The sequence below is a fragment of the Anas platyrhynchos genome, chromosome Z (assembly GCF_047663525.1).
Source record: "Anas platyrhynchos isolate ZD024472 breed Pekin duck chromosome Z, IASCAAS_PekinDuck_T2T, whole genome shotgun sequence".
Taxonomy (NCBI): Eukaryota; Metazoa; Chordata; class Aves; order Anseriformes; family Anatidae; genus Anas; species Anas platyrhynchos.
Window position 1 is genome coordinate 646,158 of NC_092621.1, and position 18,485 is coordinate 664,642.

The 18,485-nt window shown below is 40.2% G+C and overlaps 1 protein-coding gene across 3 annotated transcripts in view; it reads left to right on the forward strand.

The window, feature by feature from the left end:
* Positions 1 to 18,485, forward strand: part of ATP8B1 (ATPase phospholipid transporting 8B1) — a 32,839-nt gene that overhangs the window by 13,164 nt on the left and 1,190 nt on the right. For 2 of the 3 annotated variants that reach the window (XM_072031668.1, XM_038169900.2), the window contains exons 7-27: positions 82 to 154; positions 250 to 320; positions 2,327 to 2,409; positions 3,482 to 3,640; positions 3,820 to 3,908; positions 4,573 to 4,763; positions 5,318 to 5,526; positions 6,613 to 6,656; positions 6,794 to 6,950; positions 8,108 to 8,296; positions 9,019 to 9,131; positions 9,627 to 9,791; positions 10,478 to 10,589; positions 11,307 to 11,382; positions 12,042 to 12,174; positions 13,339 to 13,624; positions 14,387 to 14,610; positions 15,555 to 15,638; positions 16,586 to 16,831; positions 17,077 to 17,215; positions 17,755 to 17,885. In XM_072031668.1, coding sequence (XP_071887769.1) covers positions 82 to 154; positions 250 to 320; positions 2,327 to 2,409; positions 3,482 to 3,640; positions 3,820 to 3,908; positions 4,573 to 4,763; positions 5,318 to 5,526; positions 6,613 to 6,656; positions 6,794 to 6,950; positions 8,108 to 8,296; positions 9,019 to 9,131; positions 9,627 to 9,791; positions 10,478 to 10,589; positions 11,307 to 11,382; positions 12,042 to 12,174; positions 13,339 to 13,624; positions 14,387 to 14,610; positions 15,555 to 15,638; positions 16,586 to 16,831; positions 17,077 to 17,215; positions 17,755 to 17,885 — 2,974 coding nt within the window. The remainder of the gene's footprint in view (positions 1 to 81; positions 155 to 249; positions 321 to 2,326; positions 2,410 to 3,481; positions 3,641 to 3,819; positions 3,909 to 4,572; positions 4,764 to 5,317; positions 5,527 to 6,612; positions 6,657 to 6,793; positions 6,951 to 8,107; positions 8,297 to 9,018; positions 9,132 to 9,626; positions 9,792 to 10,477; positions 10,590 to 11,306; positions 11,383 to 12,041; positions 12,175 to 13,338; positions 13,625 to 14,386; positions 14,611 to 15,554; positions 15,639 to 16,585; positions 16,832 to 17,076; positions 17,216 to 17,754; positions 17,886 to 18,485) is intronic. The other variant, XM_072031669.1, reaches the window with a different exon arrangement.

An 18,485-nucleotide genomic window follows, 5' to 3' on the forward strand; every position in this document is an offset into this window, starting at 1 on the left:
AAAGTTTAATATTTCGAGATGTATAGATTGTATAATGTTCTAGATTAAATGGTAATAATCATTAAACTATCTTGATATTAGGTTCAAAAACACAAAATGGAAAGATATTAAAGTTGGTGATATCATTCGTCTGAAGAAAAATACTTTCGTTCCTGTAAGTGCTTTAGATATGTTTGTTTTATGTTTCTACAGAATTCTGTACAAATCTTGACTTGGATTTATTTGCTGCTTATTTATTTGTTTCACTAGGCTGATATTTTGCTGCTATCCAGCTCAGAACCAAACAGTCTCTGCTATGTAGAGACAGCTGAACTAGATGGGTAAGGTTCTACTTAAGGATTTCTTAGATTTATTTTTGGCTTCCTGGTAAAAGAGCAATAAGTGTTTATTTCAGAAGTAAGCTAATGTAAAGTAATACAGTTATTGTCAGGATAAGTGTGCAATTAGTTGTTTTGTCTTAGTCTTCATGGATAAGGCCAGCCCCTGAGTCCCTATGTCGAGAAGCAATGGTGAACTGAATGGCAAACAACTGGTAGTATGTGATGGTCCAATTAGGGACCGTCTGTACAAATTGTCCCCAACAGACTTGAGAAGATACATCTGAACGTGATAAGAGCTGGCTGACATCATTCTAAGCCACTGTCAATCATCTTCAAAAGATCACAGAGATCCAGGGAAATCCCAGAGGCTTCAAACACAGCAAGTATCACACCCTTCTACTAACAAGGGCCAAAGTGACATTAAGAAAACTACGGATTAGTCTGCCTCACCTCAGTCCCTGGAAAAACTATGGAGCAGGCCCTCATGGAACCTGTGTCCAGGTACATGAAGAACAAGAATTTGACTGGGGAAAGCCAACAAGGATTAACATTGTGCTTGGCCAACCTGGTTGTTGCTTTGTGTGTTGAAATACCTTGCTCATTGGATATGGAGTCCATTCCGTAGCAGAAGATGTCATTTACCTTGATTTTATGAAAATATTTGATATGGTGTCCCACAAAAAAAGAAAAAAAAAAGGGAGTTCTTGTGGACAGCAAGCAAGGCAGCAGTGCACCCTTGCAGCAGTGGCAAACTGCTCTGGACTTCTTCAGGCCCACTATCAAACCAGCAGATCAAGTTGTTCCATGCTACCTGGCATTTGTTAAGCCACACCTGGAAAGCTGTGTGCAGTTTTTGATCCCCACAATTCAAGGAACATTAAAATCTGGTGAGGATCCACTGGAGTGCCAAGATAGTTGAAGCATTGGAGTACCTGGTATGCTAAGAAAGGGTGCAGGAGCCGGATTTATTCAGCCTGGAGAAGTGAAGGGTAATTTAATCACAGCCTTGCGATATCTCATGGTTACAGCAAAGATGCCCTGTACACAAGGACGCACATTGACAGGACAACAGGACAACAAAAGCAATGGATGCGTTACTTCAGAAGAAATTCTGTTTGGATTTAATTTGGATTTGGATTTTGGTTGTTCTCATGGTGAAGAATTTTTACCACTGGAATAAGTTGCCCAGAGAGGTGGGAGCACCTCCCTTGCTGGAAACAATGAAGGCTTGGCTTGATGGAGCCCTGGATAACCTTGTCTAAAGTCCTGCTTCTGACTGGATGTTGGACTGTTGATTGCCAGAGGTCTCTTCCAACTGGGTCTTTTCTATTATTCTAAGCTCTCTAAGTTAGAGTGAGAAAATTAAAAAAAAATATTAAAAAATCCATGTTTTCTGTGGAAGGTTTTCATAGAAACTGCTTAAGAAGGGTAAATCTCAGTGTCTCTGTCACAATTGCGTTGTAAGTGTTGCTTTAGTTCACGTTGTCAGAAGTAGCGCTGACTTTTATTTTACAAAAGGCTGTAGTGATATGAACTGCACCTCAATTAACTGAAATGATAGTTTTTCTGAATAAATAACTACTTACTCACTCAGCTTTTAGTGATCTTAAAAACAATAATTAATCATGCAGAGGAAGGATCTGCTTATATTGCAAATGTTTGTTCTCAGTTGGAATTTTCAACAATGTCAGTTATTAAATCCTGTTTTAAAATAACCATTAATCAAACTTAAATATTGCTTTAGAAAAACAGTGTTTCTGAGCACCCTCACTTTTCTAAGTACAGGGGTGCTACTGTGTCAGGTTTCATTTGTGAGGAGAAGCAACCGAGCAGTGTAAGAACTCGTCCTGTTGTTCATGAATGTTTCTCATCCGCTCAAATGCATAGCTCAGCTCGTTGCTTCCAGGTGGGAGGTTGGTGTCTATGGCGTACTGCTTAATTTTGTTCAAACTTCTTTCCTGTATCAATGTTTTCAATAAAATGACCTTTTTATCCTTTCTTTTTAGTGAGACTAACTTAAAATTCAAAATGGCACTGGAGGTAACAGACAAGTATCTTCAAGAAGAAAGTGCAATGGCGGACTTTAATGGTTTGTACAGTTGCATTTTTATTGTTACAGCTATGCAAACGCTGCTCAAACAGTTTACAGTACAAGTAAATAAAACACAGGTGCGGATTGAGACATTGCTAATGGTTCTGGTGACACTGGAGTTAGTGGCTTCATAGCTTTTGTCACAAGGCAGCATTGGCAAGTTGCACAAGGAAACTGCTGCTGAGCAAAATACAGCCTGTCTGAGGATAAGACCTTTGCCATGAATGAGATATGACGCACTGAGTGGGTAGGACAGGACCCTTTATTAGCATTTGCATGCCTGTTTTCTTTGGAAAATATGTTTGCTGCTGGGGTTTTGGGGTGCCTGTTCCTGTGCTTCTCTTCCCTGACTACAGACGGTGCAGGATTGGAGACACTGCTGTTTGGGCCTCAGAGTGTCGTTCTGTGTTCCTCTGTAGCAATCAGCATTTATGTTGCCATTTACACCTAAGTATTTGTTTACTTATGTCTGACGCAGAGTTTAGATGATTCTAAGTGCAGCACGAACCAGAATTTTAGAATGAGCTCAGTTTGGGGTTGGAAACAAAAAATGACCAATCATAAAGTACACAGTGAGAGTAGGGCAAGTTCTAAGAGTCAAAGAAAGAGGTCTCTTTTTTAGCTGAAATATTCACAGATATCTGAACAAGTAGCAGCTTTTTTCATGAGATTTGTCTCACTGTGTTCATCCTAGAGACATCCAGCGAGAGGCTCACTCTTGTAGGCAGGCTGTTGTTAAAACTTGAGAAATATTGAAAGAAACTTGGACAAGAAAAGCATCCAATTTACCAGTAAATGCTGTGTGTAATGATCATGGTGCAGAAATGAATTATTTCTTCTATTTCAGTCTGGAAAGTGAAAGTCCACCCAAGAAGCCATTTTTAAAATGTCAGCAACACAGCACTGACTATTTGTACACACAAAATCTCACATACATGGTTTGTTTAGAACAATCGTACAAAACAACAACAACAAATTTCTACAAAGTAAAATAACTTGTATGGTGGGTACAAATTGATCCGTTTTTGTTTAACTATTGTATATTAAACATACTCTCCTGAAAATTTAGGTCTGATTGAATGTGAAGAACCTAATAACAGACTGGATAAGTTCACAGGAACATTATTCTGGAGAAACACGAGTTATGCGTTAGATGCTGATAAGATCTTACTACGTGGATGTAAAATTAGGAATACAGACTTCTGCCATGGAGTTGTCATATTTGCAGGTATTTATGAAACGAACAAATGAACATGTAACATTTACTCACTAGAAGTGTGCCTTTAGAAGGGAAAATGTGTCTTTCTCTTATGAAATTTGACTATATTTTATGTCCCAGGTTTGTAAAATACTAATATTAATACTTGTTAATGTATTACATCTTTATTTTTTTTTCTTTATTTTTAGGCGCTGATACAAAAATAATGAAAAATAGTGGAAAGACAAAATTTAAAAGGACAAAAATTGACTCCCTTATGAATTACATGGTTTATACTGTAAGACGTTTTCTATAAAATTCAGACGTTTGAGTTCACTTTTAAGTGTATAGAGTGAATGCAAATTTAGAAGAGTGTTTGTTTGTTTGTTTGTTTTGCTATAGGAAGTATGTTTCTACTTTGTTTTGGGCTGGAATGCAGTAGGGGGAGGAATCTAAAAAGTTGCCTTGCTGTTGGTGGAATCTGTGATCCTTAACTTCAGATGTTGGGCAGCCAACGCAAGGCAGGAGTGTGCTCCAAGAGCAGTGTTGTAGGTGCTTCTGGTCTGCTCTGAGCTGCTGGAGAGAGCCTGGAGGACCTGGGTCCTGGTCCTGAGCTCTGTTCAGCACCTGGAGAAGTGCTGAAAGAGGAAACAAAGAGCTGGACTGCAGGCAGGCAGAGGCATCTGTGGCAGCATGACTGTGGTTCTGCCCTTGCTCCAAGCACATTCATGTGCCCTACTCGCTGCCTGCTTAAGCACATGTAAAAACAAAAAACAATGCTTGGGACATAAACTAAAATTAGAACCCTGATTATTTGATGAGACTATTTTGTGGGAAAGATTTGCTCCCCTTCTTTTTACTTAAAAATACATGTAATATTCTTTTTTGTACATGGAGATTTCAGAGTTACGCCTAGCAAACATTCCTGAAGTGTCTGACAGGCCTCTCTGTGTACGCTGCAGATTTTTCTGGTCCTCATCCTGCTGTCGGCTGGCCTTGCCATCGGGCACACTTACTGGGAGCAGCAGATCGGCAACTCCTCCTGGTACCTCTACGACGCTGAAGACTACAGTCCTCCGTATCGCGGCTTCCTCAACTTCTGGGGATATATCATTGTTCTGAACACCATGGTTCCCATTTCCCTCTATGTGAGGTAAGTAAATACCTCACATGAAATGGAGATAGGATTGAATTACTAAACTTTGGAATTAATGGTGAGCTAACTTAATTTTCCATTGGTGGTAACAGATGCAGCTTCCCAGCGGATGGGAAAGCACACTGATTTATCTTACTGAAAAGATGTTGGATATACTCACCCTCTTCACTGCGATTTTCGAAGAGAGTGATCCGTTATGTATCATTTTCATATAAAATCATCACCCAAAGATTTTTTACTCAGAATTCAAAGATATCAAGCTTTCTGTAGTATTAAGCATATATACTTTATACTTTGACTAAGGAAAAAAAAAATCCTAGACACAAACGCTGTTCCCAAGTGGGATTCCAATTTGTATGGGAGCATCACCATCGATACTTTCGGCTTGATCAGGCTGTAGAGACTCTTCCCAGCTGTTGAAGCTGAGCTGTGTGGTCTGATGTTAGTTTGAGAGGCCTGTGTAGGGGCGATGGTGCTCTGTAATACGCTGATAAAATGTCATTGCTTTGACATACAGCTGGGAGTAAGAACTTTTGTTTTATTTCATTTAGTGTTGAAGTGATTCGTTTGGGCCAAAGCTATTTTATAAACTGGGACCTGCAAATGTATTACTCTGAGAAGGACACGGCCGCGAAGGCCAGAACCACCACGCTGAATGAGCAGCTGGGGCAGATCCACTACATCTTCTCTGATAAGACAGGAACGCTCACACAGAACATCATGACATTTAAAAAATGTTGCATAAACGGCCAAAGATATGGTAAGTCTGTGCCATGCTGCACCCCACGGTGCCAACCAGCTTTGATTTCCACAGCAAATGCCAAAGCATTCCGGTACCAGGGGTCCTTTTTGTGGATGGCAGTGATGCTGGGTGCTCCACGCATGGATGCAGAGCCGGGGGATGGCCCCCACCCAGCTGGCCCCAGGTGCAATGCTGGTCCCCAGGGGCACGGCACAGCCCTGGTCCAGCCCCCCCTGCCCTGCAGTGTGTTTGTGTGCCGTGATCTCTGTCTGCCAGGAGAAACTTGCAGAAATGTTTGCAGAGATCTGCAGGGAAACAGGAGTGCTTGCAGGTTGCACCCTCCCGCCGAAGGGGAGGAACATTAATGCTGGTTTGAAATCAGGTGCATGAGTCTTCTTACTTTCAACTGAGCTTCCACAATATGGCCCTGGCATTGAGCAAAGCTCCAGTAAAACTGAATTGTTGGAGTTTTCCCATTGTTCTCAGCTTTAAAAAGGGGAAATGGGTGGAGTTGAGTGGAAACTTCACAGTATAAAAGTCAGAAATGAGTGGTTTACAGAATGCTTTGCTTTTCGTAGAAATGCTCTGGGAACATTTCTGGGAATTAACCTAAAATGAATAAGAAAGTGCAATAAGAGCAGCAGCTTTTCAGTTTAATGTTAGTTACTTCCGTTTCCAAACTTGTCTGGACTTCTGTGTTTGGAATACACAGTGATGTGCTCCAAACCGAGCTATTGTTTGGTCAGTTCAAACAACAAAGAGCGGTGTGCTAATGCCGTATGCTTTTTAAACATCATACCTCTGAAGAGAAAAGAGGAACTTCCGACAGTAAAAGCTCTGTTAAAACAAGATGGATGTTTTATGACAATTCCACCACATTTTCCTTTTCTTATTTTTGCTTTGGTATCACTGGCATAGACAGTTACACCTGACAAGACACAAAGGTACTGCTGCTATGAATGAATTTGCCGTTTTTTTTTTTAATCAGAGACATTCTAGTGTGATAGATGTAAATATTCTATATACTGTTGACTTTGTGAATGAGTTGTAAAAACCTTTGGTTTTCTGCCCCGTGCCTTCCAACTGATGGTGCTTGCATTGCAGGAGACTGCCGCGATGGAGCAGGGCAGCTTCCGAGCCACCCGGAGGTAGGTGGGTCTGACCTGGCAGAGAAGTCCTTGCAGTTTGTAGGGAACGTTGCCTTGCCAAGGTATGAAGGGATGCAGGTAGGCTTGAAGAATTGCACATGAGATAACCCAAACTCTCTCTTCTGTTTTCTAAGCAGCAAGTGGATTTCAGCTGGAACATGTACGCAGATGGAAAGTTCTTGTTCTATGATCACTACCTGATAGAGCAAATAAAGTCCAGAAAGGACCCAGAAATCCAAAAGTTCTTTCTTCTGCTTGCTATTTGTCACACAGTCATGGTCGATGTTTCTGATGGTGAGTATCATTTTTTTCTCTTGTGTAAGGGGAAACAGCGATTAAAGTCCAGTTACACAAGAGATGTCCAGCACTATCCAGCACTGATCCCATAAATAAGGAGGAGTGTTAGGTTGTTCTTTTAAGTTAAACAAAAGCAAGTTCCTGTGCTATTTCCTGTACTCAATTTACCTGTTTACATAAGGAGGGTTGTCTTTATGATGGTTCCAGTTTTGACTAACGTGCATCTTGAGTAACAACAGATTTAGAAAGGTAGTGGAACAGCTTATACAGAGGGCTTGTGTTTCCTGTTACTGATCTATCTATTCAAATATGCCTTTAAAATCTCCAAAGCATAAACCTCAAATAAAATGAAAATGATACTAGCAAAGTCTCTGGTTCCACACACAAATGTGAAAATGGAAACACTTTTGCAAACTCATTTTCAGTGTGGAAAAACAAGCATTTTCAGCATGAAGATCTCATTCACGAAGCACAGCCCATAGCTGTACACAAACTGTGTATGTCTGTCCTAAGAATATCAGCAGCAGGTAACCAAAGTGAATAACAGAAGTGTGACAGGAACTGTATTTGAAGGTGGATGGATATTGAAGAATTCATGTAGAAAGTAAGCTCAACACAAGAGAAGAGTAACACTGCTTTACTCACATCTTTGTGAGATCTTTGTGAAACCAGCAGTTTCCCGTCCCTTCATGCTCTTCCTGCTGATGTTTTTGGGGTTATTTCCACTATGTTGGTGTTTTTGGCCAAGGATTTTTGATTTTTTGCTGTTGTTGTTGCTGGTGTTTTTTTAAAACTTCCTTTGGAAATGCTTAAATAAAAATACTAAGGAATTAAGATATTTAAGTGACATTTGTCTTGAGACAGAGTAGTAAGCCTTTATACATGGAAGGAAGAGGTTCAGTGTCTTAGTCCATTTGGAAAGTACACCTGATGGGAAGGGGGAGTCCCTGGTCCTTCTCCTCTGATGGCACTGCTGTTGGGTGCTGGAGCAGTCTGTTGGACCCCACTTCAGAAAGGGAGAGGACGTGGCATTGTGTGTCCCCCTGTCAATTGCAAAGAACAGGTGTGAAGTTTTGAGCTGTGGGGTCTGAGTGCCCCTGTAATGCTCAGGTGTACCCTGGCTTTCTTTCCTTTTCACCATGTCAACAATGCAGGGCAGATCAATTACCAGGCAGCCTCCCCGGACGAAGGGGCCTTGGTTACGGCAGCCAGGAACTTTGGCTACGTTTTTCTCTCACGGACACAAAATACCATCACGATAAGTGAAATGGGGATTGAAAAAACCTACGATGTCCTTGCTATCTTGGATTTCAACAGCGATAGAAAACGAATGTCTGTCATTGGTAAGTTGACTACAAACAACCTCTAATTTTAAGACCTCTTTTAGGATAGGTTGCTTGCATTTCCTAGGTGGAATGGCTGTGTGACACACACTCCTATGATAGATTTTACTCCACATAGATCTGGATAGCAAAATAGAGGCTTTGTAATGAGGTGCAAATGTGTTTTCTTAACAGTCCTGCTGCTCAGATGTGGCCTCTGCTGAAGATGATCTGTGGTTCCTTTAGTAGAAGCTTGAAGAAATTTTACAAAGATAATTCATTCCCCTTATTCCCCAAAATAAATTAGTTGTATGATTTTTGTAAGAACTAGGAATGCAGGATGTGCTATAAATACCTTTATCATTTTGATTTTAATAACCTTTAAAAAAAAGTCAATCTTGAATCAGTTACAGATCTGCTGTTTTTAAGGCTGTAGTTACAGCACATCATACCTCTACTCTGTCTCTACTCAACTCCTGTGTGCAAATGAGATGAAACATTACCAAAACCATAATTCGTGGGAATTTAAATATCCTGTCCTGTCAAGAAATAGAAAAGGAAATGCACTTGTCATCCAAGATACTTAGCTGACTAAATAATTTCAGGGATGAGGGACTACAAAGAAACGTGGTCATGTAGCTTTGGCAGCTAACTGCGGTACACTGAAGAATCTAATCTGAAACTATTCCTTTGTTTAAATGTACTCTAACTTTTTGTCCCACCTCTCGTATTACACTCTACAGTACGAGACTCCAATGGGAATATAAGGCTGTATTGTAAAGGAGCTGATACAGTAATTTATGAACGGTTGCACCCAAGGAATGTAAAGAGAGAAGCTACAGAAGAAGCACTGGATGTATGTTTGCATTTTATATTCTGTTCTTACAATCACATATTAAATTTATTTCTGACCATAATCTAATTTCATTTATGTCCTTTTGGTAAGCTATTAAACAAATGCAGCCCTATAATTGGCTTTACACATTATCCCAAACCTGAGAAATAATAAGAGCAACGTTAGGTCATCATGCACATTTTAAAAATGCATTATCTTTGCAGGAGAAGTGAACTTACATTTTGTCTATTGCTTTTTTGTTTGTTTTTTATGAGTATTCCAGGTCACTAAAATCTGTTCTATTTGTCACCTCCTCAGACTGCCTTTCAATTTAGACTGCCTTGCCTAGACTAAACATAATTTAGTTTTTGTTATTTCTGAAATGCTCAATATTTATTGTGCAGTCACTTGTTTTATCAGGCCTGCGTAATGCTTATGATTGTAACTTTGATGTTTGGTTTCAAAACAAAGAGTTTTTTGTGCATATGCGTTTTTTTTTTTTTCTTCATTTTTCAGGTGTTTGCAAATGAAACTCTTCGAACACTCTGCCTCTGCTACAAAGACATTAGTGATGATGAATTTGAAGCATGGAATAAAAAGTTCATGGAGGCCAGTGTAGCTACAACTAATCGTGATGAAGCTCTGGACAAAGTATATGAGGAAATAGAAAAAAACTTGATTGTAAGTCAAGCTTTAAATTTTTAGTGTACTTTTATTCTTATGTAAGAAGAGAGAGATCTTTCTGAAAATAAATTATCCTTGTCTATAGACTTTTTGCTTTAGATCTTTTCAGTATTTTATTGGCTTTAAGACCAAGACAAATTCTAGAGAAAGTTGAAAAGAATGAAAGGAAATGTATTATTCTCCAGTAATATATTTTTTGCTTTCCCCCAGCCCGATCATCCTGTTCTTCCCTGTTATTCTTTAATTTACAGGTTCATTTCAGGATGTCAGTAGTTGTACATGTATTACAAATACATTGTTAACAAACAAACAAACAAAAAAGCCTCCGAAGTTGCTACTACGCCTGTCAAGCCCAGAGTAGTTCTAGCATCCACACCATGATGCAGCTTTTCTATGTCAGAGGGTTCGTTATCCTTTGAAGAAAATTTTGATCATTAATAACATGCAGAAGCTATAGAAACCTTGAGTTGTCTGATTTCTAACAATTTATCTTCTGATATTTTAGTAGATGTATTTCAGTGCAGTGACTTTTATATATGAGGCATTATCTTTACTGAATTCTTATCCTGAGCTGTACCTTGGCTTGAAGACATAGCCAAAATAGCATCGTTCTCTACTGTAAATGAATCAGTTTTCTATAGATATTTATCCTACTGAATACCTGTGTTTGAAATATCTCCCAGCTCCTTGGTGCAACAGCTATCGAAGACAAACTACAGGATGGAGTTCCAGAAACTATTTCCAAACTTTCAAAAGCAGATATTAAAATCTGGGTGCTTACTGGTGACAAAAAAGGTAAGTTTGTTTACAGCCAAAGAGCTAGCAAAAACACTGTAACAGTTAGAAGATAAACTGGGACAGATGCAGACTTGTAGTGAAACACGTTTTCTAGAAAAGCACAGTATGAAAGTGCGTCTAAATCAAAACTGGAAGACTTTCTACAATGTGCAGAAGTTCGTGCCAGCTGTTCCCAATCCAGAATTACTGGGTGGGCTTCTGGTTAACTTCTGTTCCTCCAATAGATTAATTTAGCTGACTGATTTAGTGGTTGTCTTCTATAGGGAAATACCCAGCTCCTGTTTTTCCCAGTGCAAAGCAAATGAAGAACAATTTGCTTTAAAAAAAACAACAAAAAACACAACAAAACTTTAATGCCACCATGCTTGCTTGGCTCTTAGGGCAGAACACTTACATGCCAAACTGGTCTTTTTACAATGAAATACAGGTCCTACAACATGAATAGAGGTGCAGCCAGATCAGCGTTGCATATAGGACGCTGTTATTCTATGGGAAATAATAAAGAAGCATTCCCCCCAGCTTCTGTGTACTAAGATTTATTTGTCCTGTTCCTCCATGCTATGTGGTGGTGAAAGGGAACATGCCATGCTGAAACGTAACTTCAAAAATGACTTAAGAGGACTTCCTGTACTTCTGGCTGCCCCCAGTAGTTACTCGGGACTGAACTTTAAGTAGATACTTTCCTCTGTATTTTTTTTATTTTTTTAATTTTAGAAACTGCTGAAAATATTGGATTTTCTTGCGACCTCTTAACAGATGAGACAACAATCTGCTATGGAGAAGATATCAGGCAAGTGAAAAGCACAAAGAATTTCTGTGTAGGAGTTAAAAATGTTCAATTTTTAAAATTATCCCAGCAGTAACATTGGTTTATCCCACAATGGTTCTTCTGTGCCTGAAGAGCATTTGCTGGCTGTTGTTTGGCTGTACGCTGTCTGTTTCTTGGCTTTTCCTGGAATTGTAATTTTACAAAGCAACGTCTTCACTGTGGGTAAAGGTGGTGATACCCTATTTGGAGACGGTTTTAAGTTCTAGGTCAACAACTGTTGACATTAAATTTGTAGTTCAAAAAATGGAATTAAGTTCTGTGTGCTTTGGAGTGCAACTGATTAAAAACTGGCAACCTTTATGGGGAAAACGTTGATATTGAGGAGGTGCATTTTCTTTATGATTCTGAAGAAATGACTTTTAAAATTAAAGTTTTCTAAGTTTCTTGGAAAAATAAGTGTTGCTAGTTGATCAAAAATACTTTTAGTGCAGTCTGGGACTGATACATAGAATCGTTGAATCATACAGGTTGGAAAAGACCCCTAAGATCATCAAGTCCAATCATCAACCTGACATTACTGAGTCCACCAATAAATTATGTCTCTAAGCACCACATACACAAACTTTATCTGAGTTTAAAGTTTATCCTTGATTTTTCTGTAATGAAAAATTTCTTTCCAGTGCTCTTCTTCAAACGAGGTTGGAAAACCAGAGGAACAGAGCTGGATCGAGTACACATTCCTCTCTAAGAATGAATGAGCCCTTCTTTCAGGGTAGTAGAGATCGTGCTTTAATAATCACTGGCTCCTGGTTGGTATGTAGAAAGGAGGATCTCCTGTGCTCCTGTGTATTTGAGATTTGGGGGGGTACTACCATGTCACAGTGTCCTTCACTCCATTCATTTGTCTGCTTTGCTAAACCAGTCAACGAAGATTCTTTGGCCCTTGTGCCACCACTTGACCATCTCTGTTTGATATTTATGTTCAAAAATATTTTTAGTTTTGAAGGCTGAAAATAGGCCTCGGTAAAGAAAGTAATGTCTTCGGCTTTTCAAATCACCGTGGCAGCTGCCGTCAAAGTAAAACCAAACCTCTGCAAAAGCACAGCCTGATTTTCAGAGTGTTTATTTTTCATGAGGATGCCAGTCTAATGGAAAAAAAAAAACGAGAAAGGGAAGGAGATGACTGCCAGCTGCAGACGATGCATGGCTTCTGTGTAGGCACAGAAATCATGCTTGAAATGAAAGATGGAAGTGTAGAAACAAAAGACAAGTTTTCTGCTCCGTCCTGCAGTATAGTGCTCTTATAGGAGCTTAGAAAGCAGAAAAGAGCTTTTGGCAGAAGTGGCTAGCAGTAATTCAGTGACTATTACCCACCCTGTTGGCAGGCTGCTTTTGCAGACAGCTGACAAGGAGAAAGTCCAGTGAAGAGCTCCACACCGTCTGCCGCATTCAGCATTCCAGCTCTAAGCCTTTATTCTGTATAAAGAAACGCTATTGTGTGTCAGGCATAGGAAGCAGGCTGGAAAGCTCTCGAAGTTATCTAGCAGGAGCATCTGGTAAAATGGCAGGTCTGCTACTGCTACTCGCTGTTCCAGAGGTACTGCCCCAGAGTTCGCTTGGGTATTTATAGAAAACTTCCACCTTTGCTGAGCGTGGTCATGCTTCCTATAGAAAGAGGCAAGTTTCAATATCAGAATGTTTTTCAAAAGTGAATTAGCTGCCGCCACCAGAAGAAATATTCCTTTGTACTCTGCAAGGAGTGCTGTGACACTGAATACAAGCATTTTGATTTTGTTAATCCCACCAGATATGTTCCTTTCATTGTTTCCATGGCTGTTTGTTCACTCCTCTGCACGAGCGTTTCGTTAAAATGCTATAAATGGGATATAATGAAGTTAAGTGTGTAGTGTGTATAGGCAGCCCTTGGAGTGCTATTTTAAATGGTGTAGAAGGGAACATAATGTTTTTGTTACACAGAATGAAATCCTGCTGGAGAAGAAAAAGAAGAAAAAGAAACTTAAACTGAAATTCCCCAGAACAGCAGAAGAGAAACAAAAGCAAATTGAGAAGAGAAGAAAGGCTGAAGCTTACAAAGAGCAGCAGCAGAAGAACTTTGTTGATTTGGCATGCGAATGCAAGGCTGTGATCTGCTGCCGAGTGACTCCGAAACAAAAAGCCATGGTGGTTGAGCTTGTGAAGAAATACAAGAAAGCTATTACTCTGGCTATTGGGGACGGTGCCAATGATGTGAACATGATTAAAAGTAAGGCAGCTGTAAGACTTCTCTCGGTAGGAAACATCTCTTCTGGGAGTTCTTCCACAATCTCCTCGCTATTTCTGTTTGTTAAGAAGACTGTACCGTCTGTTTCATTACCTACATTAACATTTCTTGCGTCCTTGTTACCTTCTATGCCTGCGCTGTCCCTTTTTGAGGAAGCCCTTTATGAAATGGTTAGTGGGTTTTGGTGATTTTAGCTTTTTATGTAGACATTCCCTGAGAGGGGCCTTGGTTTATGTCTGTTACCATGTTGGGGGTTCCAAATGTAATGTAAAGACAAAACAAGAGCTTAGGTGTCCCTTGCTTGGAGGCATTGCCTGCTGTATTGCAACTGGCATTCTTTGAAACACTTGCTGAGGAAACCCATTGAAAAACAAACTTCTTGGAGATGGTTTATGCTAGGCAGTCTGTATCTGTAAACTGCCTGACCAGCTTGTTCAGGGGTTTGCTTGCTCTGTCTCATCACTTACTTCTCACCTCAGTCAAATTTCCCAGTAGCCATTCAGATGGAACAAGCACGGAGAGAGAACCCAAATAACAGTGAAAACGTGAGCAGTAAATAACAGGGCAAGGAAGGGAGTGTGCACTGTTGTGTTAATCTTTAATGAAGCTTTCGTGCTGTACACAGAAATAAAATGGGGCAGGAAAGCGAGAAGCAGAGAAAAGGAACTGGTGAAAGATTTGCCCTCGGTCATGTTGTTGCTCTCCCTTTGTCTAATACAGTGTGTGTGGTCTTTGTTACCTTAGCTGCCCACATTGGAGTTGGAATCAGCGGCCAAGAAGGGATGCAAGCTGTCATGTCAAGCGACTACTCTTTTGGGCAATTCCGCTACCTCCAAAGACTGCTGCTGGTCCACGGACGGTGGTCGTACATTAGGATGTGCAAGTTCCTAAGATATTTTTTCTACAAAAACTTTGCTTTTACACTAGTCCATATCTGGTATTCCTTCTTCAATGGCTTTTCTGCCCAGGTAAGAAGGCATGGTCTTATCTACTATTTATTAACGGGCAGATCTTCCTTTTCACTGGCGCAGAATAGCAAAAGCTTAACCTGGGAAGTGATGGGAACCCAAACTTAACATCAGTAATTTCTGCAGGAGAATTGATTATAACTACTAAGCTAGTTACTGATAAGCAAAGCAGTTGGTTATGATTTCAGAGCAGTTACAGTCAATATCATAATTGTAGAGGGAGGGATGGAGGAAGGGATTGTTAAATAGTGGTTTGGGAAACCTTTCTTAACTATGCTGTTTAAATATTCATAGGTGAAGCGAGATGGTGCATTTATCTATCAATAAGAAACCAAAACAATTTTATTTATTTTTTTAATCTTGAACTGCTGGCTCGAAATGTGCTCGTTGTAAATGGCAGTGCTTGAAGTTCACATAGTGTTGAAAGGTTGTGCTTATCTGTGTGCCAGAAAGACTTTAAGGGGTGAGATGCATCTCCATGGGCAGAAGCAAAACACAGGAAGATGTAATTGCATGGTCCAGCGCGGAGCATCAGGGCCATAGTCACAGACAAGCATCCCTGCCTGAGGTTAATAGCATTTTCTGGGTGGAAATTAGGGATGCTCAGGAAAAAACAAAAGTGAAGAAACCAGAGTTCCCCAACTTGTGTGTGAATGCTCATCACAGTCACAAATGCGGCTATAAACCAGGCTGACACTCCGTGTGGTGTTCAGTTTCAGTTGTGTTTCAGGTCAGGTGGTGGTGATGGTTTGTAAGGAGCGGGAAGCTTAATACGTGCTAGAAATGGTTTTAAAAGCTTTTTGACCTAGGGTGTTTCTTGCCTTTTGGGTAAACAGAGACAGGTAATTTAATGCTATAACGGAGCACACAATTTTTCTCAGGAATTAGGAGGAAAAGGTGAAATCAAAAGGTAATCATTATCGACTTAAATTCTTCTGTTTCAGACAGCATATGAAGACTGGTTCATCACCCTGTACAATGTGTTGTACTCCAGTCTGCCGGTTCTGCTGGTTGGCTTGTTTGACCAGGTACTCTCCACGTTGTTGACAACAGATGAATTCAGAGGCAGTTAGAATCAAGTCTTAAATTACACAGAAACTGGTTGCTTTGTTTTATGTACAAGGCATCCTTGTTGAATGTAGTCCTATGCAGGATGCGAGGTAACAAAAGACAATAAGCAGAGGCTTACTGAAATACCCAAAGTGAATCAATTCAGAGGTCTTCAGTGCTAGTGTTGTTTGCCAAAAAATAGTTCTCAGTACCTGCTGTTCTATGCCATCACACACACAGCACAGAAACGGGCTGCTTTATTAATGGAAAAGATAATCCTTGTGTACCCTTCTGACCTGAAGATGCAGGAAATGAACAGTTTTGAATGACTGTACTTGACGGGAAGTCTTGGTGTGCAGCATTTGTTTTAATTCAACAGAACAAGTCCTTTTGGCCTTCTTTGCTTGTTTTTCCGTACAAGCTGATCAGGCAAATCAATGCCTCTGTTTACTTTTGTAGTAAAACTTAAGAAATAAATTCAGTACCAAATTAAGCTCTCACTTGAGTATATGTTAGAGACTAAAAGTCAGGATGTGTGATGATAGCCCTAGTCTGCTAATTCACAGCACAGGGAAAGCCTCCAAAACAATACGTAGCTGTTAAGAGTGACACAACTGCAGATGGTCTCGTCTGTGCAAATAAGGGGCTAAGAACCTAGAAGCATAGAATCATTTAGGCTGGAGAAGACCATTAAGTCCTGAAAATGGGGTATGTGACAGCTTTGTAAGACATGTCCTCTAGTCTTGGTTCGTCCCAGTTGTATGCGTTACTCTGGAAAGTTGGCTGCCCATGCTGCTGATTGAAAAGAAAAAGGAATCTGCCATTCCCTTTGGTGCATTATAGAGTTGAATTTCTTACTATTCCAAGGTTCACACTGAGAACAAGAAATTGCAGCAATTTTTTATTTTTTTTTTCCTTTATTAAGGACGTGAGCGACAAATTGAGTCTTCGGTTCCCTAGATTGTATGTTTTGGGACAGAAAGATTTACTTTTTAACTACAAGAAATTCTTTTTAAGTTTGCTTCATGGAGCTATAACATCACTGATAATCTTCTTCATACCATACGGAGCTTACCTTCAAACTATGGGACAAGACGGAGAAGCACCTTCAGATTATCAGTCATTTGCCATCACAGCAGCATCTTCTCTTGTATTTGTTGTCAACCTTCAGGCAAGTAGGCTTAGCTTCCTGATGTCTCTTGCTCTGAAAACAACTTCTGGCCATGTTTATAAATATGTCTAGTAAAAACATAACAATTTGCAAAATTTTCTACTTTATTTCCACCTCTCTTCTCTGTTGACACTCTTTCAGAATGAAATGTAACTGGGTAAGAGATTACTTGACCACAATGTTTGTCCTGATAGTGATCTGGTTTTGAATTAATGAACTCATTTGGAGTTTTTGTTTCCTTTCAGATTGGTTTGGATACATCTTACTGGACTTTTGTTAATGCCTTCTCAGTGTTTGGGAGTATTGCAATTTACTTCGGTATCACATTTGACTTACACAGTGCTGGGATCCATGTTCTCTTTCCTTCTGCTTTTCAGTTCACAGGTCAGTCCTTGTGTTTTGCGTGTCTTGTTTCTGTCTCCCAAGAACATTACAAAGCAATGTAACTTGAGCAGAACCACTGCCAAAATGTCGTGGCACGAACTAATGCCTGTGTAAGGAAATGATGCTAAATACAAATATATTTCCAAGGAAGGGTTTTGTTATGTTTGAGGCCAGCTTAACTAGAATATTTCATTTCTTTCAATGAAAACAAGCTGGAACTTGATGCTGCCCAGCAGGAAGTGTTTGCAAATGAAAACTAAGGTAAAATTGGTGGGGCAGCTTTGAAGTAAAGAGAATGTGATGACCTTGCAGGGTGTTTGTTTGCCAAGTTGCTCTGATCAGTGGAAGGTAAAAGCCCAAAGCAAGATAGAGCCAAATGCTGCTATCAGCTCCTTGGGATTTTGTTGGAAGTCCAGGGAGGTGCGAGGAGCAGTCGTTTGGAAACCATTTATTTTTAGGAATAGCGAGCTTCCTAATTTTCCTAGAGATAGATCTTTCATATGTTGCCTTACATCTAAATACCCTCTTGATGTCCCTAGGAACTGCTCCAAACGCTCTGAGACAGCCGTACCTCTGGCTGACCATGGCTTTAACGATCGCTGTCTGCTTACTTCCCGTGGTGGCACAGCGTTTCTTATCAATGACAATTTGGCCTTCGGAAAGTGACCGAGTGAGTAAAGGTTTATGTTATTTTCAGCACATGTTTACTTACAGGCACGGTATTGGTACTGATACTGGAAACAAATAAGGTCCCAGGCCAGGGAGCGTTGCAGCTGGGCTCTCCAGCGGCCAGGCCAGGCCTGCCTCTAGCCGCGTGACAAACACTGCCGTGGCGTTCTGCCGTCCTGTGCGGATCCGTGCTTTGATGTGTGCTTATTTCCCGGGGCTTCCTCGCGTACTTCTGTGTAATGCAGAGCTACATGTGAAAGCTCAGCACACAGTTCAGCGTGCGCTAATTTAGCCTTTGTCTTGGCACAGCATTTTTCTTTGTAAAACAGAAACCTGCTTTGAAGCTACTGATGGTATTACTTCTGCTTTTTATTTGGGCTGTGTTGGAGTGTCTTTATTACGTACCAGGGTGTAGCGGCCACTTCTGGTTTGCTTCCCTTTTGCCTTGAGCTGGCAAACTGCACAGGGAGGGTTATGATGTATGTAACAGAGTAACAGACTCTGAAACACAGTTGTTTAAAAAGGTATTAAATAAGTATCAGCATGCAAGCACAGTAATAGCTTTCAGTAGAAGCATCTTCAATCCACTTTAATGAAAGAC